Source organism: Idiotropiscis lumnitzeri, chromosome 7 (genome assembly GCF_059441095.1).
Source record: "Idiotropiscis lumnitzeri isolate Australia: NSW breed Sydney's pygmy pipehorse chromosome 7, RoL_Ilum_1.0, whole genome shotgun sequence".
In the NCBI taxonomy this organism is placed as follows: Eukaryota; Metazoa; Chordata; class Actinopteri; order Syngnathiformes; family Syngnathidae; genus Idiotropiscis; species Idiotropiscis lumnitzeri.
In genome coordinates, this window is record NC_142397.1 from 18,965,177 (window position 1) to 18,991,020 (window position 25,844).

Consider the following 25,844-nt stretch of genomic DNA (forward strand, 5'->3'; position numbering starts at 1 on the left):
ATTTTTTAAGGTTCTTAATCAAAACCAGCATCAAAACATATTTATATAAAACATGAGCATTATAAATTGAGCACACAAGCAATAGCGAATTGTGCATTCAAACAACAGAATGAGAGGTCTATTCGGAAAATAAAAGCCTCATACTATATTATTTGAAGGCCTGTTTTGTTTTACACTCTAAAATGTCCCTAGGTATGAGTGTGAGAGCAGATTGTTGTTCGTCTCTGTATGCCCTGCGATTGGCTGGCAACCAGTTCAGGGTGTACCCCGCCTACTGCTGGGATGGGCTCCAGCACGCCCGCAGCCCTTGTGAGGAGAAGCGAAATAGATAATGGATGGATTATCAAAGTGTTGATCGGACAGCGAGCACCTAACACTACCAGTCTACTTGAAATCCTTCATCAGATAGCAATGTTTGTTTTATGTAGTCATGTGAGAACTGGATAAAAAAAAAAAAAAAAGCATCTTACAAGGTCTTGTCTGCTTCGAGAGAACTTGTAGCCTACTTTTAACTTGCCTTTATCAAGATGTTGCTTTTATAAAAGTGTTAAAACTATCACAGCTACTGTGCTAAATAGACGAATGAATTCAATCTCTGTGAGTCGCACAGCTGATCTGATTAACAGAGTGGAGCATGTAAATAGTGGATCGGAAAAGACCACATCACCTGTAAACAGACCAGAAATCATTCGAGAGATTTCAATCAGGGCTGAGTAATTAATTGAAATTCCATTACGATTACTACACTCAATTACAAATCTAGCATAGTTGTAAAAATTACAGTATATACGCATGTATAAAACCTTTAAAGTACTAATTTAGTCATTTTGTTCAATACTTCTGCAAGTATACTTGAGTTGAAAATTCTAACAATTAAAATTGTTTATTCAAACGTTAGAAGAGTTCTATGGATATTTATCAGTATATAGCAAGTGAATTCCAATGCACTCTTTATTCAAGGAAATCACTCAAATTTATAGGTGCACGTTTTTTTCTAACATATTTGATTCATCTTAATATAGTCTCATTTTATACAATTTTGTACCCAAAAATAGTTGGAATTGTAATTTAAATGACTAAATTCGTGCTTAATATTTTTTTCATAAATGAAGCAGCCCTAATATTACTCAGGTTGTAGAGAGATGCATATTCAAACTGAGCCAACCACATCGAGTAGGGCATTAATCATTTACACCATTCTTCAGAAATTGTTTTAGCAGGTATTGCGAACAACTTGGCACCAAGGTAGTTGTGAAATGCACCATCCCCAAAAGTTTTAGAATACATTTTGATTGCATTAATTTTAAAATCTGAATATTAACTGCAGACAGTTTTCATAGATTTTAATCAAAGCGTGATTTTATTAAACAAGCAGACATGGAGTTAAACAATCTGTATCAAAATGCTGGCTCATTTAATGGTCAATCAGTGATGAAACCAACACCGGCTGTGCTTCAAGCTGCAAAACGATAAAACAGCAATCAGATTATCACCATTTTCACATTCTTTTTGTTCAATTATTGAAAGCAATGCCTTTTACACATTCAAGAAAATTATCTGAGACGAACAAGTTTATTTTGTAGGCAATGCGTTAGATTTCTATTGTTACCTGTCTTGCAATCAAAGTTGTAATTTGTCTCGGCCTGGTCACCTAAGGAAGAAAAAAAGAGGAAGAAAAAGAGCATAAAATTTATGTCCATGTCCAAGAGGCAAGTTGTAAGTGCGCAACAATGAGCATCAAGCAGTTGGGGCACATGCTCAAAAGGTTTGTCCGGCAGAACCAAGTAGCGAGTAAGTGATTTACTTGGCTGGTAATAGTCGTAGATCTTGACCACGGCTGGTTTCAGGTCCTGCACTGGAATTTCCTGAATCAGCTCCAAGTAGTGGTATATCGGAATATCATTTGGTAGCTGTTAAACGGCAAAATTGCATCATGAAAATCTCAAAATAAAACACACGATCAGCACCAATTACTTACAGACTCCAAATACACCAGCACTTTATCTTCCTTCTGTTCAACACGATCAACCAGCAGAGCGCCTTTGAGCTGTGAGATGGTGAGACGGCAGTGTCATTGATACGGCAACAAAGGACAAAACAACAACATTTCTATCAAGTACTGCTGTACTAATTAGTGACTCACCCTCTGTAAAGACATTGGGTTTACTTGAAACCCGGACAGCAAATTGATTTCCAGGATCACCATATTTGTACTGCTTTCCTTCCCATTGAATCTGTCGAAAAAGTATGAAAAAAAAAAAGTTTCAAAATGACAGCATTATGCAGGGAGATTCAAAAAGTGGACCTTATACCTGTTGATAGAGGGTCATTTAATTTATAGAGCACTTTTAATCACAAACTACGTCTCACAGGCCTTAACGAGCCCACAGTTCAGAGATCAATGAAATCCCCTAGTCTACAGCCCCTATTTGGGCAAGGGTTGGGAACAAACTTGTACCCTACAAATTTATAGAGCTCATACAAAAAAAAAAAAAAAAAAAAAGCTACTCTGGCACATTTAAAACTAACTTATTTTGGTCCAACACATTTTGAATTTGGGATTAAAAAAAAAAACACCGTTTAAATTACTGGGGATATTTTTTTTCTTCTTCCTGGTGAACTTTATTTTCGCCGTGTATTGTGATTTCGTACGACAAATTATGCTGTCATTGCCACCACAATACATGACTTAGTCATGTAATTGTTGTGTCATGGAAGCAATTTCTTACTCAGATTTCAGCTTCAGGTTGAGTTTCGTTCTTCCAGATGGGCTGGTGCAGTTACTCGTAGCCTCCACTGTGACACCGAGAGTCGTGACCTCAGTGGGTGTAGGAATGTTGTAGATAAGAGTCATCTAGGAGACATAGACAAAAAGAAGTCACTTCATGTACTTTGATTTAATAAATCACTTGACACTATGCATTTAAAATCCAATTAAAAACACTATACTTGAGTACAGTAAATGTTAGGTAGTCATTTTTTTGTCAGTCGATTGTAACTACAGTTTACTTGAACCAATATCTGGGTTTGCAAACTTTCATCTTGTACCATTTGTTTATAGTGTAAAAATAAAAAAAATATTTGGTAGTGTACCATGAAGAACTCTAAGGCTCACTGACCTGCACTGAAGCGCATGCAGACCCGTTTGCCTCCACACTGTACTTTCCTGTGAAATCTTTAAGCACTTCTTCCTGGTAGAGCAGTTTATTATTTTGGTTGACTTCAAAGATCATCTGGCCACTGGGAGAGGATACAGTCACTGTGCTGGAACCCGCAGGACTGAATACCATAGTGGAGTAATGAGACAGAGCCTGAAGGGCTGTCACTGTGTCCTGCAACGCATGTATACAGTTTAGAAATGTCTTGATTACAATTCCTCCTGAAGTTTGCTCATCATGTTACGTTGTGCAATAGCAGGCTGTGGAAATGGCCTTTGTAATGTGTCATTAGCTGACATCCAGGTAACAGATTTATATACCCCCAAAATTAATCTGTAAACTCCTTAAACATTTCTTTTCATCCACAATTCATATTTTTCTAGGCTTCCATTTGCATTACATCAATGCAATGAGTATACAATACATCAAAAGCCCTTAAATCAACAGTTCTATTGCAGTAACTCAGTGGAGACAACAGCACGTCTGTTGCAGCTAACTCAATTTCCTTTAGATTGTGTGGTTACCTGAGTAGAAGCATAACCGCCGTAGTAGTTCTGCTGGCTTGTCAGCCATCTGACAATGCCGGAGGCGTAACCCAGGTCTTCAACAGTGGGAGCGCTGCCAAGCTTGGCCAGGAGCACATAGGAGGTGATCTCCACCGACAGAGATTGCGAGGTCTCTGTTGATTTCTGGGACCAGTGAATGAAACCATCTGAGAAAGAAGAGGGGGGGGGGGACGACACACCCAAAATGTCAAGTCAGTTAAATTTTACAGTTTAGTTTCACTCAAAAGTTGGGATGACGGCAATTTACAATAAAAATTTTTTTTAATCATTTATATGCTACAGGACATTGTAGAGTTCTTGATATTATTGTAATTGCCCACAGCTGCTTAAAATGCACGCATTATGCCCTGTGTAGGGGGGGGGGGGACTTAAAATTATGTTGACCCGCATCCTAGAAAGGATGGCGGAGGGCGTTCGACCAAATCTATTGTACAAGTTGCCATGGAAACATGACTGAAACAGAGCCATTTTAACTTTATTCATAGAGTAAGAGTACCGCACCTTCATGTATTTTAATGCTGTCCAAGTACTGCAGAAGCTGAGAGCGGGTCTCTTTATCTCCAGCCAAGGTGAAGACATAAGACAGCAGAGCTGTTGTGTAAGTGTTGCTGTGGTCATTGACGAACGCCTTCAAGCAGGACAGGCTCTGGGTCACTGTGGTATCCTGGAAGAGATTTGGGGAAGTGGGTGTTAATGATAATCCTGTCTGTTAAAATGTTCAATTACATTTGGTTTGAACACATTTTAAAAGATTATCCTAAAGAAACAGGGGGGAAAAAAAAAGTATTTTTTCACTTGTGCAAGAATTAGTTTTCCTCTTTTGTGACGGCTCATGCATAAAAAAAAAAAAAAAAACGTTTTCAGCATTACAAGTCTACAGACTGCCAAATAGGTCACGTCGTCACATTGTGAACAGTTTGAAATGCAATACTGCGACATACAGGACTTGCGTGGAATTGCAAGTGGTACAGATCACTGCGTTTGCCCCCCTCAAATATTGAACCACCTTCTGTGCCACTAATACTTTTGGGTGCCAGTTGCACTCTTATGGAGGAGAATAAGTGACAATTGTCAATCTATTGGTTGGATAATTTTGGAATTAGACTTTGCCCAAAATGTGATGCAATTGCGAAAGCTTAATATCGACTCACATTAACTGATTTACCCATCTCCAAGAATGCAGCAGTGATGTAAGCGCTGAGAGTCACTTCATCAGAAACACCACCCTGGAGAGAGGATACATAATTTTATAAACAATAGTCAGAGATCAAATACTGGGCAGGGGAAAAAAATAAAATAAACATGCCTTCATTCTGTTATTAAAAAGTTTTCCGGAAATTTGGAAACAACCATTTTCTTTTTGCATGCTTTCCAGATAAGTTGCAGCATCCTCAATATTGGAAGGGTCAATGTAAATAAAAGACTTCGCTTTGGCAAAAGATCTCATCACAAAAGCAGTCAACCTGAGATGGAAGAAAAAAAGTGAATGTTGCACTTAAATTTTCCTAATACACCCTAAAATCAAACGTTTTAAAGAAGAAAATTCGTACAATGTGCATTTTTTGTAACATACAATCGAGCAATGTTCATGTTCTCACCAAGTATTCTCCACGCCAGTCCCAAAAGTGCTATACCCACCACTGGAATGCTTGTAGTTAAGTTGTCTCTGGTAGCCTGAGGAATTAAAAATATGCAAATAACCTTCAGGACACTGTACATTATTCATCCAATGAGTGAGATTACATGCATTGAGGTTTAACAGCACATATTGACATGCAACATATGAAAACAATGCTAAATCAAGCACAAAGATTCTTAGAGTGCACAAAGTAATTATCTTAACATGTCACACACAGAGTTGCCATAGTGAGGTCTAGAAATGATGCTCTGTAAAAACAAGAACCGGAGCAGCTCCACTTTTTTCCGCCTCCATGCCAATAGTTTCCTTTTAATATTTTTGCACGCATGTTATGAAAGCCCATCTGTGGCCTTTCAAACAACTAGTTACTGTACAAGAAATGGCCGCTACCCTTTGTAAAATGAGCCACTGTTTGTGCCCTATTCAAATAAATGAAAAAAATACAAACATAAGGTTATACAATGAGGTAACTTAAAATGAAAGAAGTTGTAAGTGGTCACTAGTTACGTCTGAGATGATAGTCTTAATTTCAAATTTTGATTGCTTGTCTCATTGTGCCTGAAATGTTTGCTATAGTTATTCTACTCCTAAATTCATTATGCCTGTAGGCAGGGCTAAATTGTTTAGAGAGTAGAATGAAATTAAATTTTCTTTAAATAACAGCTGATCATTTCTCAAAGTAATTTTACCAATTGCGGTTTATAGAAAAGCAAAAACGCCAAAACAGCCATCTTTTCAATTGTACTCTTGTCACATTGCTATTCCTAATATAATTAGTGCCTCTACTGCCACCTCAGCAACTTAGTGGCCACAAAGGAGAATTTTGAATGCACGTTATTTGTAGCCATGTTTCATCTGTGGCTCCATAAACACCAAAGCCTGCAGCATTCAGAGCAGGAACACTTTCAGCTACCATATTTTCCCAACTATAAACCGTAAAGAAATTGGAAAATGCAAAAGGAGGAAAAAAAAAAGTCACGTTCACACAAAAGTCTACCAGTGACTTACCATTGGTCAGGAAATTTAGAGTCTTTTGTTTGATGGCTGGAGTCAGCTGCTGAGTGTCTTGAAGGTACTGCAGTATGTAAATATTTGGTGCAAACAATGCCATGTTCTGCTCTCCACAGCCATACGGCATCCTCAACAGCCCATCAATGTTCTTTAAAGCCCGGCCCAAAATGTCACCTGCATAAAAAACAAGTCACATTCAGCACACTTTAAATATCAGTAGTCTGCTCTGATTGGCTGGCAACCAGTTCAGGGTGCACCCCAGCGAGCCTAGTGAGAAGAAGCGGCATGTGGGGTGTGCCCTGCCCTTCATTTATAAATATCACACAGACTCCAAAAAATATTCAGCGTCAAATAAAGTATAATTCTGATAAATGCTAATGGGAACGGCACAACATTGAAAACTTCCAAATGCTCAATAAATGTTCTGCCGTCCAACCCATACAGGCATGCAAACATTTGCTTTCCATACAAGAATGGAGGAGTATCACATTACACGCATGATGCAAATGGTCACCAAGATGGAATTATTGGACTAAAAATGTAATTGGTTAATCAAAAAAAAAATTAAATAAAACTTTACCCAGGACAGATACTAGGCCACGTGCTGATCCATCAATTGCATTCTCAGGGAGCTTCAATTCCAGTTTGTCGTTCAGACTGCCTCCTGTAGTGCAAATAGACAATGGATCTTAGAATGATACATTAGATGCCAGAGGTAAAAGGTTAGCTTGATTTAGGGACTTCTGTACATCAAGCCAAAATCAGCAATGAACAAATACTGCTATTAGAGGAGAAAAACAATTGAATTAGCTCTCCCAAGAAGAATGCATCATGTGCGGCCATAAAATTGCTATGCACATTGTACAACAGACCAATAAGAAATGCATCTTAAACTGTTCTCTCAGTGCCAAATGTACAGGTCAGAGTTTAAAAGCCATTTAAATTTCAAAGTTATACACAGTACCATTTCTAACAAGATATGCCCCCCATGAGAGCAAATGATTTATAACAGCCCAAGACAAAAATGAATCAGACTTTACAAATGAATTGCAAACTTAACCAACTAAGAGTTCAAAGCTTTGGATTATTTTGATGACATTCTCACAGCAGTGAATTGATCTTTGTGAAACGTAATCTGAAACCAAGTGTAGTCAATGAAGTTGGACAGACCTTGGTAAAGAGGAGAGAAGAAAAAAAAAAAACAATGCTTTTGCGCACATAAAATGTGTTGATTTAAATAAAAAGTTATGTTTTAAGTTGTGTATCAAATATGAAAAACCTGAATCTTGTCTCATTTATCTTAGAGTCAGATCAGTCTCCAAAACGTGGAATTGATCGAGTCACTTGATGGTTTTTAATCACTACTTTCCTAATTGTGAGCATCAGTAATCATTGGTATGATCAGCATCTTCATAAAAGGACACTAAAAAGGTACTTTGAGCAAATTTGCAGTGTGTATCAAACTGGCAGCCCTTCACAATCAGTATCCAACAAGTAGCTCTCAGTCTCATAAGGATTTTAACAACAATAAACCTGAATCAAAACCCTTGAGCTTGGGAATGTTTTTTTATGGCAGTGAAATAAAATTTTGTAATGATATAAATTACTTGTTTGCAATAACACAACTGACCTTTAGGGCAGAGCAGCAAGTTCTGGCTCTTTGTCACCTCTGTTCCCTCAGCCTTGGAAGAAAACCACAAATAAGACCCATTCTCCACAATTTGAGGTTTGGAAGAAAGGTAGCCCATCTTTTATCGAAAAATAAATATACTGACCTTCACAATGAGAGGTCGTGTGACCACGTCTATACGGCCTCTCTCGGGCACACTTACAATCTCATTGTCACAAGAAGCATGGGACTGCACAGCTTCAGCAGTCACAGTCACATTGACAACCCCTGGAAAGGACAACCAATTATGAAAATTGATGAGTCCATCTCAAATCTACTAAAAGTAAAGATTTTTGTGTCAAGCTATGAAAATTGATGAGTCCATCTCAAATCTACTAAAAGTAAACATTTTTGTGTCAAGCTAAAGTCCTGTGTGCATGAGACACACACCTAATGTTGAGGGAGTCATAGTCCATCTGAAGGTCTTGCGCTCATTGCCACACAGGCAGGTATTGTACTGGTCACCAGAAAGTGGGGTGAGTGTATAATCATCGGAGAGAGTTGGAGTCACACTGACCTATCGTCACAAATGTAAAACAGTTGATTAAAAATCCAAAACATCTACTCCATTAATGACCCCTCAAGCAGTTTGGATAGAATTTGAGGCACAGTTAAGGAGGTCTGATTTGGTTGCCTCTAGACAGAAACCTGGGCTGCCACCGACGCAAGCAGATGGTCAAACAACCAATATACATGTGTAAATGGATGGTTAAAATGATAGCGATGAAGTAAGATGAACAATTTGTTGGGGGGTGATGCACAAATTACACTAGCGGATTTGTTCTAGTCTAAGGGAATTTACTACTATCACCAGTTCCAATGAAAACAAACAGCTCTTGGGTGAGGTAAAGTTTGTTGTTACCATGATACATTTGGAGAGGAAGTTGAAGGTGGTGGCTTTCAGCTCAAAGTGTTCCCCGCGTTTGATGGAGTACGGCAGAGTGAGTTCAAGGAAGAAAGGCTGGAAGACTTTAAACTTTTGACGAGGAGCCAAGCCGAAACCCTGAGGGGACAGGCAAAATGTCTCCGTCTCCCATGTGGTGATAGTGTCTGGGGCAGTTAGGGACACATCCTTCATGCCAGAATTTCTGAAATGACCCAAAGGAAAGACACCACTTCTAAATTACATAGTGACACGCACGCACTTCTTCCCTAGGGAATTCCATGAGTGTTTTTAGACATCAGCTCATCCATAAAATGATCTTTGCATTAGGATATAGAATCAGAAACATGTTGCAAATTAAATTATCACTTGTGGCGTACCCAACTTCCACCAAGTCCCACAACCAAGTCTCTGGAAAGAAATTGCGGACTGTCTGGATTGGGGTAACACCACCCAAACCACGTCCTCCACCAGAAACAGCAGGAGCTGCCATCGCATCTACAGTTTCATATCTTAGAGCAATACCTGAAAATAGAGTATTCATTTCTGAGAGAACAGATGGGTTATAGGAAGGGGAGGAGGGAGGGGGTGTTATATCACTCACCATAGGGACTGTGATGGTATTCTTTTCCCATATACTTCAGACAAGATGGCACTCTGATATACAAATTTGTTGCCATCTTCAGTCCGTTATTCTAGGAAAACCAAACCCCCCAACAAAGTGTAACTAAATAAAAAAATTAATACAAAATAATTCTTTGCATAGAATTTTAAAATTACCTGGAAAACTGAATAAGGATCAGTGATGTCACGCCTAGGGAAGGGAATAATTGATCTTTTAGGTCTGACATGTAAACATTCCACTGGATCCTCAACTTTGTACGGAATGTATGTTGCTTTTGTGATGGGCAACAACCCAAATATCTGGTGGAGGGGGGAAAAAAAAAAAAAGAAAAAAATCAAATTAAAAACAAAATCACAAAGTGCCAACACCTACTGTATTTTCGCGCGAGTAATTGACGCAATGTTAAACAGCAATGATTCTAGAAAAACTTCCAAGCTCTAATGCGTAGTGCATTTTCAACTTTACTGAATTAAGCGTTCTAACAAGTCCCCTTAAATTGCACTGCATTGGTCCCGAGTCAAGGGTTTACGCAGGATAATATCCGACACCATGATAAAGCGATTGTTTAAAAACACTTAACTGTTTGGAAGTCTGCTGGGACTTGAACATAGTACGTAACACCCTTTATTGGCCATTCAAACCAAAAGGGAGATACTGTATAACTAAATCTTAAAAATACAAGACTGCATATTCCTTTTTGTGCAATTTCTACTCAGCCATGGGGCACACTGGATTCAGACTATTCTGATGAGTCAAGGCACTTTCCGTATCACTCTTTGGAAAGCAATATAACAGGGTGGGAGAAAAGCAACTCTGAAATATCACAAATTCCATTCCATTGTTAATGCAGTATGACAACCGAAGGACTTTGGACCGCCATTCCTTTACATTGCTGAAGTGCTATATAAATAACGATGTATTGTAAAAAGGGAGGCAGAAAATGGCTGGCCCTTTGAGTATCAAGAAGAAAATAAACTGGATCTTATTTATTTATCTATCTATCTATCTTTTTAAATAAACCGGACAATTGTTTGTTACCTTATCCGCATTCAAGGTCTTTCCAGGCTCTTTGATGAGTACACTCTGGTCAACAATGCTCACCCCACACAGAGAGTTTGGCTGTGTTGTCAATTGCAAAGTTGTTTCATCACCTGGGACAGCAGAAGATGGACAAAACTCCAAAGCAACCTTGATGCACACAAAAAAAAAAAAAAACATCTTTTACCATCTGCATTCGACTACAATTGATTAACTGTAATTAGTTACCACTTACTTTGTTACTGAAGCATTTCTCAGTTGGAAAGTGTGCACTGTGGGCAATCACTGCTGCACTGGGAAGCACAGCATATGCAATTACCTGGACATCTGGTGCCATCTCTGCTGAAACTTTCAACTTGAAAGTCATTTCGCCCTCAGTCACTAAAGTTGCAATATAATGAGGAACATTTAGAGTTGTAGTTAGTTACCCAAATCTAAACCTTAAAAAAACTTCAGGGCATTTCATTTGGTGATGCAATACATTGAGCCATGTGCCATCATTCCAAAGATTTATAGCAGTCTCTGGAATCAAACGCAATGACAGAGCTCACCTGATTTATCATCAACCGCAATCTTTTGTGCTCCTTGAAAAACGATAGCTCCTCTGGCAAGGACCTGGATTATTTAAGAGGATAAGGACACAAGAATGATTCATGTTTCAAAACTATTGAAAGTCACATTACCAGGTATGAGGAATACTGAAAATGGTATTCACGTACAGAGTTTTTTTTTTATTTGGCATGTATTGTGTTGGTGGGGAATATTTACTGTGCCAGTCCTGCCCAAAACATGTCAATTATAAATGTGTCCTCTCCATTTACAGTACATGCAGATTTCAGCATTATCCTTTTACTGTAACGATTACCATGACAGGTAGGAACAACATTGTACATCAATACATGTACCTGAAAGAAATGTTAAAGTAACGCGTGCTTGACGTGCACAGCCTCAATTAGCCTACATCACCGCAAATGTGTGCATATTCCTGCAAACTGTCTACAGCGGTGGTTAGACTTTAGACCATAAATGTCAAACTCCAGTCCTGGAGGGTCGCTTTCAATCTCTCCCAGCTGCAACGCACCCTGATTCAAATTATAACTCAATATCCAGCTCTGAAGAAGCCTGATAAGTATTCTGCTCATTTGAATCAAGTGTGTTGCAGCGGGCAGAGATGGAAAACGGCCCTGCAGGACCAGACACCTATGCTTTAGACCAAGTACCAACTTTTAGGTGGTGGGGAGGAAATAAAATTTTGATTTGAGGCAGTCAGACAAGCTGCATTTTACCTTGCAGTCGACCCAAGTTAAAGTATTGATATACTGAATAGGGTGAAAGCAGATGATTCCAAAGTGGCACAGATAAAATCCTGTGATGCTGTAAAACAGTCATTTAACACATGCTTTGAGCAAAAGGAATACAGCAAGTCTAACACATCCTCTGAATACTGGCAGTATGGCACATGTGAGGTACACCCAGACTTTCAGCGCAAGTCAATCACAGGGAACAGAAACAACTGTTCACACAGGCAATGTCATGTCTTGAACTATAACGCCACGCACCAGGTATATAAGATCAGCAAACCCCTGAGACTCTCCGACTACAGCATATTGGATTGTGACGTCTTCATCTTTGTCGCAAGGAATTGATGAGTGCTTATCCTTCACCACCAGGTAGCTGACAGTCCTCGTGTCAACAGAAGGTTTTTGAACAGGAGAGATTGTATGCTCTCCATTCTCATAGTATGGGGTTCTATAACCATTATCCAGGTTTGGGGAGGCACTAACCTGAGATTAGAAAAAAAAAAAAATGGTTGAAAGATTAGTGAAACTATTGTCTTGTGTGGTTCATTTCCATTTATGCAAACGTAGCAGTAAGGTATGCAGGAACGTAGTCCAAATAACCAAAAGGTAAAGCCTGCTACCCAAGTACTGCCAACTTGTCAAGATAAAGCTGTCACGTTACCACTCTTGTTACTTACGTAGAGGTGAATGTCCTCCTTATGGTCAACAGTGCTAATTGAGAATTGAGTAAAACCATCTAGGTCAGTGGTGAGGTTCTGTCGGAGACGTGGTGCCCACCTGTCACCCTCCAGCAGGTACACGGCCATGCCAACAATGGGAGTATTGTTGTAGTGAACTGCTTTAATCTGTGGGAATCACAACGCACTCTCCGATCATGGTCATCAGCACAAGTTGCAATTCTCAGTGTGTTTTGGACTTACTTTTCCCTCCACTTTTGCATCCTCATAATGCTTAGGCTTGTCCACAAATGACAGCTTTCCAATTACATAGGAAATTTGCATTCTTTTGTACTGCGGCTGTGTAATACCTGTCCAATGTCATAGAAGTCTTTATTTTACCATGAATCTGAATACATCCCATCATATTTGATTTAAGCTGTGCACAAATGGGTAAATACACAAAAAGGTAAAGGCTTGCCTGTCCCCTCTTCTTCCATCTCAGCATTGACTTCCAGTACATCCTGGACTGCCTTCTGGTCAATTTTAGTGAACGTGGACAACTTTGCAGTAAAGGTGGCACAGCCCGTCTTATTAGTCTACGGAGAGGACAATACAAACATTCTATAGTCTGGTTCATTTATTCACTCACTTTCAGCCGCAATTAAAATATGACTTGTTAAAGATTTTTGTTTTTTTTAAATAAAAGGGGGTGAACTGAATTTTGTCAATTCTACCCCACGTATGCAGAACAGTTTACAAATTAATCTGGGTGAAAAAAAGTGCACTGTGTGCTCCACCTGTAGGACAAATCATTGCACTCATTTAATATAAAGCCACATTTAGGAAAGATCATGCGTAATAAAACCTCTGCTTATTTTCAAAGTCCTCTTAAAACCAGAGCTTTTTTTCCCCCCCAAATTACCACATTTATCACCTTTGAACAGAATTATCCATTTCATGGAAAGATGAAAAAAAGAGGAGCAAATAAACTGGAATTTTAGACTACATTTATAGCCATTACGTGAATACTTGAGAGTAAGGTCCAACAAAACGGCATAAAAATATATTCCAAAATGGGTGACGTGTAATTCATCTGCGTTGTTGCTGAATTTACCTGTTTTGTATCCTCGTAGCAAGGGGGAGTTACTAGAGGGCCCTCATTGCTGTCGCCACTGTTATAAAGATACGAGTAGAGCGGGCGGCACACCTTAAGTTTGGCACTACCAGGCACAGGCTGTCCATAGGTGTACCTATCAATTTCAAAGCATCAATCTATTTAATGAGTGGTTCAAAAGCAGGCAGTCATTCAGCAAATGTTTTTGAAATAAAAAAGGAAATTTCATCGAGTACTTACTTGGAACATACTTCAATGGTGATGTCATCCTCTACAATAACAACCTCATTTGGTCCATTTATTTTTACGTCAAATTTTGGCAAAACTAGGGACAGGTGTTGGTACAATATTTGTTAAATTCACATGAATCCAAAACAATGAGGGAATAGTAGGAGTGGGGAAAGAGTTTTCATACCATATTTCTCCACCTTGAAGTTCTGGTATATTTTCTCGTCGTCACCTGACACAATGACCGTGTAGACACCTTGCCGTGCCTCAGAGTTCAAAGAGTAAGACAGCTGCAATATTGAACTGTCGGATGTTGTGTTCAGCCACTGTCCAATACGGCTGTTGCCTGGATTCTGCAACATTAAAGGGGGTGGGGAATGCATATACGCATCAGTAAAATAGACTAATTTTGAATAGTTACCGCTCTGTTGTCCCCAAGTACTAAAATCCAATAGTAATATTTAGTAGCACTGAAAAAGTAGTCAAATTAAAAAAAACATCACCAAGTAGTAGAATGCTATTTTTTTTTTAAATGGCAAATGCTAAAATTGGGTGGGATACACCCACTGCTACATTTTGGTTGCCTTGTTTTTAAACTTGTATATTGTCTAGACAAGTTCAGTACAGTCCACAAGTTCACTCATCACTGATTCATTAAATAAAAGTTGAAGGGATAAAGCCAGAGATGGGTATGCACAATTGTGATCCGATTTAGGTTCACAACACTGCAACAGGGAGAGCTCCAGGACTAAAACTAAGACATGGGGGGAGATTTGTATTTATTAATACATTATAATTCTCACTGGGCTTAGGCTTATTGTTCATACTAATGCCTTATTACACTTGTATGAACATTAAGGGAGAAGCAAAGTTTCTTAAAGGGGACAATGGCAAGTCAATGTATACAAACAGTTGGTTCTTTTACCCATCCAAAAAGTGGCCAATTAAGTCTTCTGACCATCTGATTAACAATATCACCGATTTCGACATGAGCTAGTGTAGCATTAACCAACAGGATTACCAGTATTGACTTCTAATGTTTGGCCAACTATTCCTCCTGGGCTAATTTTATTCGGCCAAATCAATGCCATATTAAATGAGGGCATTTCAGCGTGTTGTCGTTCCCTGCACCAGTAACAAAGCTGTACTTTCCACCTTACCTGAATTTCAATGATGTTGTACTGCAAAAAAAGAATAAAAAGATTGCATTAAGTTCCATCTTTGCATGAAATTAACACGGCAATGTGAAACAATTGGTTAAAAAAGTTGACTGACAAAAATGCAATCAACACAAAAGTTAGTCTTCAGTATTTACAAATAACCTACATTTGACATTTTGATTCCATTGCACATTTCACACTAGGCCTATGCCATAAATCTCCCAACATAAATGGAACTCAGTGATTACTTGGACAATTAAAAAAATTACAATGAAGGCATATTCACAAGAATATAGCTGTACTTCAAATGTTCTGTAGGTGACGGGGAGTGAGGGAAAAAAAAAAAAAAAAAAAAAAAAAAAAAGGTCAAACACTCACCATTTGAACAACAGGCCTGAACTTTGTGTCCAGTGATACAACTCTGAAGTGAACTGAGAGGAGGATACAGAGATATTAACAAACAGGTATTTTTTTTCTTTTGTCATCACAACAGACAAAATAAATTATACCGTTTCAGACACTAGGTGACAAATCGAGATTGGAAACACTTATTCTATTGCTTGCCAGCCTGCTATTATGTATACAGTCTGAGCTGAGGAGGAGAGAAGGAGGGAACAAAATAAAAAATTAAAAAACTACACACCAGGGGGTTGGATAAGATCTACGACTTTAGTTGTCACCAACAAGCCCTTAAGGGGAAGTCAACCCCCCAAAAATATTTGCAATACAATCTTTGATGTATGCGGCTTCAGTCTAAAGTTGGATAATGAGTTCATTCAACATGATTTCAGAAGCAAAATCCACCCATATTTTAGCCATCTCAAGGGGAGGCCATTTTGTCACTTCTGTTGCTTGAAAATGACAGTTGCTTAGAAAACAAGTTACAAAATGGCCACCCCTGAGATGGCTAAAAGTGGGTGGATTTTACCGCTTCTCATTCCGCCAAGGCAATATTAATCACAATTCTGTGTTTTGACCTGTGGTGCTTCATAGAACATGTTTGTTGAATTCCCCCATTAAATCACTACAGATTATCTTAGGGAGGTGACTTTGAGTGCTCACATTTGACGCATACACGTGCAGCCCAATTAAGTGTCCCTTTAACTCATTTGTCAATTGATAAGACTCGCATTAATATTTCGGTTATTCTAGTCCGTTGACTAGCAGACCTAAAAAATGTAATTTAACTAAAAAGAAAAACTGAATTATTCCTCCATGAATGAAAAATTAGACCATAGGATTTTTTTTTTTTTATGTAAGAATTACAGTACATACGGATTACACTCTTAAATTGAGGATGTTAAGTGAGCCACTCGTGGTTGAATGCGACCATGCATTTTACTTGAGCTCAGGATTTGATGCATTTTCATTTCAAATATGGAATTATTGTTGCCATAAAGAGTCACATCAGTTTTGTGAGTGAAACGATCAGTATTAAAAGGGAGAACAAAAACTTTCCCACAGACATAATGAACAACTTGCTCAGTTACCCGTTTGTCCTGGGAGGTAGATGGGTTTATCGGTCTGGATGAAAATCATTGGTTTGTACGCTTTGATCAGGACTTTCCTGACCTCTCTTGAGAAAAATGTTGCTCCTTGTACCTCCACAACCATATCCTGAACCTCATCATTGTCTTTTGGAAAAGGAACCTGGATGACCAATGAGAGAAAATACAATAAACATTTCATCCATCCTCTAAAAACAAACTCAGTGTGAATATGTATGGTTTAAAAAAAAAAAAAAAAAAAAAAAAACAAGTCCACAACAAATGCATGTCAAAAACATTTCTTCAGTTTGACTAATAGTATGTAAATTAACAGCAATGGTTACTCAAAATAAAAATCTGTGTCTGTAATGTAAATACAACAGTATGCAGAATCTTCTGAACCCCAATTTTTTTTTTTTTTTTAATACAAACATTTTCTATTAATTTCAAGTTAAGTTAAAAATTTTGGATCGATTCCTGTGCTATAGATGGGTAGTTAAATGTGTTTTAATGGACGATAGTCTAATGAAGGTATTAAGCATAATATGCATACAGTTCAATATATGAATAAGACGCATTAGGAAAATAAAGTTGTGGAAATGCCAAAACTAAGCAAACACATTTTGTTTAAAGCTGACCTTGAACTTGGAGCACTTATGAAACTCATCGCTGGATGCCTTTTTAAATAGGGTATTGTTTTTCTCTTTAGAGTTCAAGAAGACCGTCATGGTCAGAGTCTCATTCGGGCGCAGCAGACTTGCACAGAATTGCGTTTCAGCTCCACCTTCCAGAATGGCAGGAATTCCAACCAGGTAGCTTCTACAGTCACAGAAACGGACAGCATCTTATTTAGTGAAAAATCAAAATTGGAAAATACTTCTACTTGAGTCATGATACAAACTTACGGTCCTGCCTCTGCCCATGCCACGCACAGCCAGCTCAAGAAGACACACCATGTCCAGCTCCATGACTGAGTCCTAACACCACCCATGATCGACTAGGACGCTCCTCAAAGTCTGCATCTGCTAAATAGCCCCTGATAACAAATATCCACCCCCGCATTACGCACAAACATATTGCACCCGCCCCCTCCACTCACACACAATAAATGAAGACGGGGAGGTTGGAGATATGTACCTCAAAAAGCGACCAATGATTGACTGATTAGTCAGAGTAGCCTAAAAACGATCTGTTTGCATGTAAATATACACGCTGTCTCAGCAAAGACAGACAGTGAAACCTAAACATGCCATTTGTCTAGCCACAACTGCCCCCTTTAAAAACAAAAAAAAAAGAAAAATGAAAAAAAAATTATAAACATTGGGGAGCTACAGCCTTAGTAAGATTTTAAATCTTAATTTGGCTGCTGATGTACTTGAACTAGCAGTAGGCATAGTTTGTCCATTTTAAAACCAAAAATTACAGGACACCAATTATGTTGATGCAACAGCAAGTGCACAGAGACATTTCGGGTGGCATGATGCGGTATAAGTGTGTGTGGTGGGGGGGGGTTGCCTGTGTGTGTATTTTTAAAAGTTATTGATGAAGCTAGAGATGTCTCATTTCAATGCCATTCCACTTAAATAATCGCTGAGGGATCCAATATTGGAAACAATTGTCTTAATGGGTAGTAGTTAAAATCTATTTACAAGTTGTTGCTATAGAGTACAGACACCTGCCATGTAGTCGGGTTTCCCAGTGCTAGCAGGCACTGTTTATTTACGGTCCGTTTCATCATCACATGGGGAAGAAAAAAAAAAAAAAAAAAAAAAAAAAAAAAAAAAATCAATTGAATACTTATCCTTTGGCCCAGCGATTGAGTCATACTCCGTACAGTGAGCCCCCACTATTCAATGGTGATTAGGACCATGCCGGCCCGTAAATGGACAGAAGTGGGGGAAAACAAAAAAAGTCCATCTATAATTGATGGCCATTGAAATCCATGAGGGGGAACAAACACATGTTTACCACAAAACAAAGAAAAGAAAAAAACAGGTGGGAAATAGCCCTACAGTGGGTGCTACCTCAGTTTTCAGACAGTCGAGGGCTAGCTTGACCTCAAACCGAGAGAACCCAGGACATAAAAACCTTGGTAGTCTAGCTAGCTAGGATTTTTGCATACCACTGCAATAGTGTGAACAAACAGTATACAGGGAGAAAAAGATAATGAACAAAAATAAAATGTACTGTACACCATGATAGGGTAGGATTGTGATTACACAGAATATGCTTGCGACCCATGACATGCAGCTTGTTGATTTCACTATCTTTTGAAATTGTGGATGTACTTTGATAAAGCATCCTGATTGCAAGGCGCCAACCTTGGCACATTCGAAGCCTGGTAATCTATATACTGTTGCCACTCTCGAGATAGAGGAAGAGAAAGTGCATCATAACTTTTTACGGGACTCATTGGTGGGGTACAAACAAAATTAATTCTATACTCTGTTATGCAATGAGCAACTGCTGCAATGTTGCCCTTTACTCTGTGTGGGATGTTTGAGTTTGCTGTTCAAATAGCTCTACTGAACACTTACTGGTAAGAAGAACAAGTTTTAATAAAAACTTTGTAACTGATAAAGTTGTCAAACACTGGTGATGCTGTGCAACACAGAGGTGGAGGTTTAGAAACTATATAAAAAAAAAACTTCAGTACTCTTGTATATGCTAGAATCACTAATCTGATCCGTTGGCATCAATTTCAGTATTGCATCGATGGCCAAATTAAAATGATAGCCGTTCGGTACAAAATTATTAGAGGAGTACTAGTGGTATTCTGTAATAATTGATGACCGCATATCCAAATAAGACCCATTTGGCAACCAAAGCTCACAGGTCAAAAACTGTTTGTTTGATCAGATCATAATTGCAACACTCAAAACAAACACTTGCTCATCCATTCCAAAGAGTTCAACCATGTCAAAGTTTACATTTAACAACAGTTTTCACATTAGCCATTTTGTTGAATGGCTTTTGGGGTGGAGGAATCAAATAATTTTCCTCCACTAAAATTGACCCCCACATACTCTGGGTTTGGCAACTATGGATTAACTCATTCCAGGGATTCCGCTCCCCCACACTATATTTTTAAAAAAAGGGGGATGCATATTGGAAGTCCAATGATTTAAAATAATGTTTGGGGTTGACATGGAAGAATGCATTTTTTTGCCTCATTTTCCCCATATCATCAGTAAGAAACATCAGTTCTGATTGTAATGCAAAATAAACAGATGGCCTCTTTGCAAAAGATTACAATAGTCAAGGATGGCCATGAGAATGTTCAGTACGGTGGCCCGATAAAGGTCACTACAATTACGACCAAAATGAGAGCGCAGGTCCGGTTAACATGGCTTGCGAATCAATTATTATTTTTTTTATTTCTTTTAATAATCAATAAATCAATTTACGAAGAATCTGTGCAGTCTTAGTTGTGACCTAACTCTGCCACCAAAGCACAGAAATCCATATCGACTGAGACACCCAAGCACAACATTTCCAAGCCCCCGACACATGATGGAAACAGGAGGGTATTACTGTTTTCAACGTTGGGGATATTGGAGATATTGTTGGCCACAGGGCGGCGCCATTGAGCTAAAATAGGCATTGAGTGAGTTTATTCCGGGGTTCTTTTTTAACTAGATGAAATGCAACTTTATTTGTACATGGTGAACAGATGTATGATGAGGACTATTCAATAGCCCAAAACGGATTTGTATATGTGAAAAACTAAGTGTTTTGACAAACTACTGGTATCTTGCAAGGAACGCATTGTCTTAGTTTTAAGCCCCTGAAGGAACCTTAAATTTCCTATACTTGAACGGTAATTAATCCACTCAGTTCGACGAACTGAGTTCGTAATGTACACGAGCATCTTATGACTGATATAACGATTGACTCCACAAGACGCGATTAACTGGACTTGATAATTGCAAGATGTGGCGACATTTTTTCTTTCCATGCCTTTTCAAACACCAACTTTGTGCATCACTACAGTCATATAAGCCCACCTTTTCTTTGTTGTGACGTTTACTCACCAGTAATCGAAACACACCGCACGTGGGCTTGTGGCTGTCGCCAAATCGACGAGGTAGGCTCCTTACACCGCCTTTTATGTCAGTGCATAATTGTACTGCAGGTGTTGTGAGACAATTTTGATTAGATCTGCATGTTGCCGACCCCTCAACAAGGACGGTTTCAATTGGCTGCCCTACAAATCGCTCGGGAGTCAAATCAAATAACGTCACTTGAATAATTTACATTTGCCGTTTGTTAACTGCATCTGTGTTCCTCTGGAATTTGGAGGTTTGAAAGTGCCAAAATTAAATAAATAAATACTCCATGAAATGTTTAATTAAAATTGTCATTAATTAATATATGAAATTAAATAAATAAAAGTCTAATTAATTAATTGATTAAATTACCATTTATTATATGTAAAAAAATCTATAGAATTACTTCTGTATTTAAGGAATTGTCCCTATATTTATTTAATTATTTCATGGCCCCGCATTGCAGTGTTTCATGAATTTATTTTATCTGTCAAACTTGCCCAGTTAGTGGGCGTGGCTGAGCGCTGACGAACTCAAATCTTGTCGAAGCCATTGCGGTGGCCTTTCGTGGTTGCAAACATGGCGGCGACAATGATGGAGGACATTAGTTGTCTTGCTTGACTATTCAAACCAATGTAGAGGTGAGTAGCGTCACTCAGTACATCGGAACATTTTCACTTGACACTCAGTTGGCATCAACCCATTATTCAGGAATTGATTTGCCTTGGGGTGTTTTGTATTGTATTGTATTGACTTGATGAGCAACCCAACCAATCCGGTGTTAGGACCTGCCCACCAAACACTGCAACGTGGGACCATGAAATAATTCATTAAATACAGAAATAATTATGTCAATTTTTTTTTCAAATTATCATTAGTAATTTTATTAATTAATGACACTTATTTATTTAATTCCATATTTAATTGATAAATGTAACATTTAATGAATTACACTTTTATTTCATCATTTAATGATGCATTTGTTCATTTATCTGATTCATTTAATTCCATGTATAACAAAACACACAACAAAGATTTTTGGTCGTAAATATGATTTAAGATTATCAGCCTCATTGATTTTGGACCTTATTATCGGGACAAATCCACTCTCAAATCTACACTCTCACCTTCACAAAATCAAATACAAACTGAATTAAAATGGACCACTCAGCAAATAAAGGCAACACTACTGGGGCCGAACCTGGACAAAAAGCTATTCAACACCGAAATTACATAGTGAAGGGGCGACATCCTGTGGCTGCCTCCAGCGACTACCTTACACACACCTCACACGTGAGAATAATCTTATAAGACAATTTCACGGGAAGGGGAAAAAAACAGCCTGATTGTCCCTATGTGTGTACCGGGCCTTAAGAGTAAAAATGAGTTTCGCGTGTACGTAATGTGAAATACCGCGTACAAGACACAATTACGTAAGCGATATATAATAATACCGCACACCAAAACATGTTTTGTACGTACCAAAATATGTTTCACGTGTACAAGACCCACCACGCTTACGCACAACATAGGTTTTACACACACTACATAGGTTTTACACTTACGGCTTCTCTCTCTTTCCACTACGCGCACAAAACGCAGATTTACGCTTACGATGTAGGCGCGATTAACTGAGCCACAATTTTTAACCAATCAGGAGTCGGACACTAGGGCTGATTCTGATGTGCGTACGTGTGGTGGGTCTTGTACACGCAAAACACATTTTGGTACATACAAAGCATGTTTTCGTACGCGGTATTTGACATTACGCTTACGTAATTATGCCATTAATCTTAACGCCATATAAGAGCACCCAACTTTCACCTTAAGTCAATTTACAGACAGCAACGTCCTGCGAGCTTGCACAGGATCAGTGTGACAGAAAACGGATGATTGAGTGACTATATGATACATAAAACGTTCATCTTGAAAACTTCTAACCCGCAGCAAATGTTCATACAGTATGCATCTGAGTCTGAGTGATGCACACTGGCACGGTTGGCTCACCCATCAGGCCTTTAGGGGGCGTCAAAATTGTCTGAGAATTGAATTTCAATCGAATTATAGTCCAACATATTAAATTATTCGTACAAATAACTCTTAATTTCAAATCAAAAGGAAAGAAGAGAGGTGGTTTACGCACTGTGCGTCACCTGCATTGAATTAACTCTTGAGTGCCGGCCTTAGTTGCTGCATAGTTTGTTTAAATTTATGATCTGGTAGTTGCAGTTAAACGCTATATGAAAATAAAATGATTGCACGGTTGTGTTACACAATTTTAATTAATCAAAATTTGATTAAATTATTTCATATTAATGGGCTGTGAGACCATGTAAATACATGTTCTACAGTAAAACTAAAAAGATGAAACAACATTTTCATTTGTTGCAAAGAAAAGTGAAAATAAATCGTGTAAATCTAAGGCTGTCAGACATTTAAAAATGTTGCATTGTGTGTCTGTTCCTACTTACACATATTTACAATAAGACAATTTCTAGTGGTATATTTATGTTTTTTTCTCAATGTTCCAAATCTAATTCATATGCACATCCACTTACATCTCATTGCCAGTGCATAATGTAAGGAATGAAACTTCTTGAACTGTTAAACTACCGAAGACAATAGAAAACCGTTGCCTGATCATTGAATACATCTTTCAGGCGTCGGAAGTTGTGCATATTTACAATAACTTGACAAGCAATCCTAAACATCGAAGAGTTAACGTATATTTAAATTAAAAACAATGCCCAATATATTACTACAAAGTATAATACACAAGCAAAAAATGCTCTGTAGGGTGTACATTAAAATGTATGGACATTGACACACGCATTAAAATTCATTTTGGTTAGTCCAATAAATTTAGATCTTGTAACAGCGAGTCCCTCACGTGATTTTTTTTTACAGTTACGAAAATGTCATGAAATTAGAAAAAGGTTCCATTTCAAGTGGCTAAATTTTTAATTAGTTTTTGATTTTGTTCTTTTTCAGATGTTTTAATATAAACTCAACACATTATTTTGATGGCAAGTTGAAGTTTGTTCTATTCTATAAACTATTCTTCTAAGATAAGAGGAACATGAATGGATGTTGTTGACATTGCATGTCCCCTTAAACAAGGAACAGAACAAATACAATTACAGTTATGCCTGCAAAAGCATATAACTTTGTTTTCTGGCATTCAATATGTTCAATAACAGTATATTTAATAGTTTTTTTCCACGTTTCTTTTACCTGGGAAAAAAAATGAGACAGGTACCGTTCACATTCAATAGCAACAGTATATAAATTACAAATATTCCACAGACTGTTCTGTATGTTACAATAATGTCCATATACATAATTGCTGTTTTGGGAAAATCATCCCAACTGCTGATAGGAGTAATATGAGGGTTAGGGAGGCTGGCTGCTGCAGTTACCCTTAAATTCAAATGGTGGTGCTATTGTACTACATGGCTACTGAGCTCTGTAAACTGCAGGAGGATGGTAGACATCTTCTACAGATTACACACAGATGATCTGTTGATGTTGTCTGTCTTCTTCCTTTGTCATTCTACACAGGCTGCAACAAACATTAGGGCCAGGAATTTGATCCAAGCCCCGGCGATTTTTCACACAATTTTATACCGTCTCATCTGTTAGCTTATAGCTACAATCTAGTGTGGTGTGTTTACATGCATGGTCCCGTGTATTGTTCATTAACATGCACTGTCCCGACCAAATAAACAAAACAACCCAAACTTTTTTTATAATAAATGTAGGGTGGCAAGGTGGGCGGTTTGCATAATTCAATTCGGTTCAGAGGTCGAGGGTTTGATTCCGTTCGGAGTTTGCATGTTCTCCCCGTGCCTGCGACGGTTTTCTCCGGGTAGTCCAGTTTCCTCCCACATTCCAAAAAACATGCACGGTAGGTTCGGACGTCCTGAATTGCCCCTAGGTATGTTTGTAAGCACGAACGGTTGTTTGTCTATGTGTGACCTGTGATGAGGTGGCAACCAGCCCAGGGTGTACCCCACCGACTGCCCGATGATAGCTGGGATAGGCTACAGCACCACCCGCGACCCTCCTGAGGAGAAGCGGTACAGATACTGGATGGATGGAAAATAAATGAAAGTCGTAAAACCACCGCAAATTGTGAGCAGTAAACTACAGTATTGAAAGAGAAAGTTTCTAATTTCTCCTGAGCCATTGATTTAATTAATATGCCTGGAAATAAGATAATGTAATAACTTGTTTTAATTGTTAATTTTAGTTGATGAATTAATTTTTAGCCTGCCTAAACATTAGAAATTGCTCATACAAACACTTTTGTCAGTACAGTATACAGATTTATTTTACTGAACGTCCAAGACGTCACCTCATGTTTTCAAAACATGTACTTTGGAAATGAGCTAGCCAGTGTCTGTAAATGTTTTATTCACAAAAAAATAATTGCACCAACACGCATCTAATCTTCTATCCATTCTCTTCCCCGCTTTGCCTGCAGTAAAGACAGATTCCAGCCTTCAAATTCTTGTTCGTGTTGCACACCTTCTTAGCAATGATTGTGACTTATGATCCCTTTTTGTTTTTTTTGTATTTTTTTACTATTTTTACAAACATTACAACCCAATTTCCACACAGATTTCCAACCAATTTCTAATTTCCAACCGTCAGTATTTAGATCTGTCAATAGTTTTAACTCCATTAATCAGATTTTTCTCAAGCAAGTTTTATTGCTGAAATCATTTTCAACGCATTAAGTATTGTTCTTTATGGCTCTGCATTGTAATTGAATTTACTCACTGAGAAAAGAAGAGTATTGCACTCCATCTTTTGAGTTGCTTCATTGCTGTACAACAATATCTCTTGGATGTCTGTGTTTGCAGGGGAAGGTGGATTGACTTCATTGACTACAAGCAGCTTGTCACTCCCTGCCCTCATCAGATGGTAACGGGTGGGTTGATGCTCTGCACGGGGGCGTTCAAGTTGATGATCGTTGTGTTTTGTTGTGTTTATCTGACCCACATAATTAAAAACCAAACAGGCAAATTGGGACCATAGGGTATCCCATCTGGAGTTAATGACAAGGTTTTGTTGAGCATTGGGACTCTTGTCAGGATCGGCCAGCTCCAGACAATGGTTGGGGTCACAGGTCCTTGGAGACCCCGGGTGAGAGGGCGAATGAGTCAGTTCAGTGTTGAACTTGGAGGAGCTGGCCGGCTAGTATTGGTATCCAACCATCAACTCACATATTTCTGACACTGCCAAAAAAAAT

At 38.4% G+C, this 25,844-nt stretch overlaps 1 protein-coding gene across 2 annotated transcripts; it reads right to left on the reverse strand.

Moving 5' to 3' along the window:
* Nucleotides 1-1,341: 1,341 nt before the first annotated feature.
* LOC148333861 (alpha-2-macroglobulin-like) lies at nucleotides 1,342-20,712 on the reverse strand. Of its 2 annotated transcripts, none has more exons than XM_088299810.1 (37): nucleotides 20,573-20,712; nucleotides 17,444-17,574; nucleotides 17,177-17,357; nucleotides 16,542-16,701; nucleotides 15,430-15,482; nucleotides 15,052-15,072; nucleotides 14,079-14,244; nucleotides 13,904-13,988; nucleotides 13,664-13,799; nucleotides 13,028-13,145; nucleotides 12,811-12,917; nucleotides 12,568-12,735; nucleotides 12,149-12,373; nucleotides 11,141-11,204; nucleotides 10,825-10,970; nucleotides 10,590-10,739; nucleotides 9,707-9,850; nucleotides 9,531-9,621; nucleotides 9,307-9,451; nucleotides 8,906-9,131; nucleotides 8,434-8,560; nucleotides 8,150-8,271; nucleotides 8,005-8,056; nucleotides 6,955-7,038; nucleotides 6,372-6,548; nucleotides 5,323-5,398; nucleotides 5,031-5,187; nucleotides 4,876-4,950; nucleotides 4,226-4,388; nucleotides 3,683-3,870; nucleotides 3,120-3,332; nucleotides 2,730-2,854; nucleotides 2,144-2,234; nucleotides 1,979-2,047; nucleotides 1,805-1,910; nucleotides 1,610-1,651; nucleotides 1,342-1,459 (listed from the first exon to the last, which is right to left on the reverse strand). In XM_088299810.1, exons 2-37 carry the CDS (start codon nucleotides 17,527-17,529, stop codon nucleotides 1,455-1,457), a joined length of 4,344 nt encoding a protein of 1,447 aa, XP_088155936.1. In that variant the 5' UTR covers nucleotides 17,530-17,574; nucleotides 20,573-20,712; the 3' UTR covers nucleotides 1,342-1,454. The 2 variants fall into 2 exon arrangements, with proteins under 2 accessions (XP_088155936.1, XP_088155937.1); XM_088299811.1 differs by having other exon boundaries at nucleotides 20,546-20,659.
* Between the last annotated feature and the right edge of the window lie 5,132 nt (nucleotides 20,713-25,844).

Coding starts and splice junctions, on each gene's coding strand:
- LOC148333861 (XM_088299810.1), bottom strand. CDS start 17,529: ATGGGTGGTGTTAGGACTCAGTCATGGAGCTGGACATGGTGTGTCTTC. Junction 15,073..15,429: donor TCAGGCCTGTTGTTCAAATG/GTGAGTGTTTGA, acceptor CTTTTTTTGCAG/TACAACATCATTGAAATTCA. Junction 1,911..1,978: donor TGCTGGTGTATTTGGAGTCT/GTAAGTAATTGG, acceptor GCCGTTTAACAG/CTACCAAATGATATTCCGAT.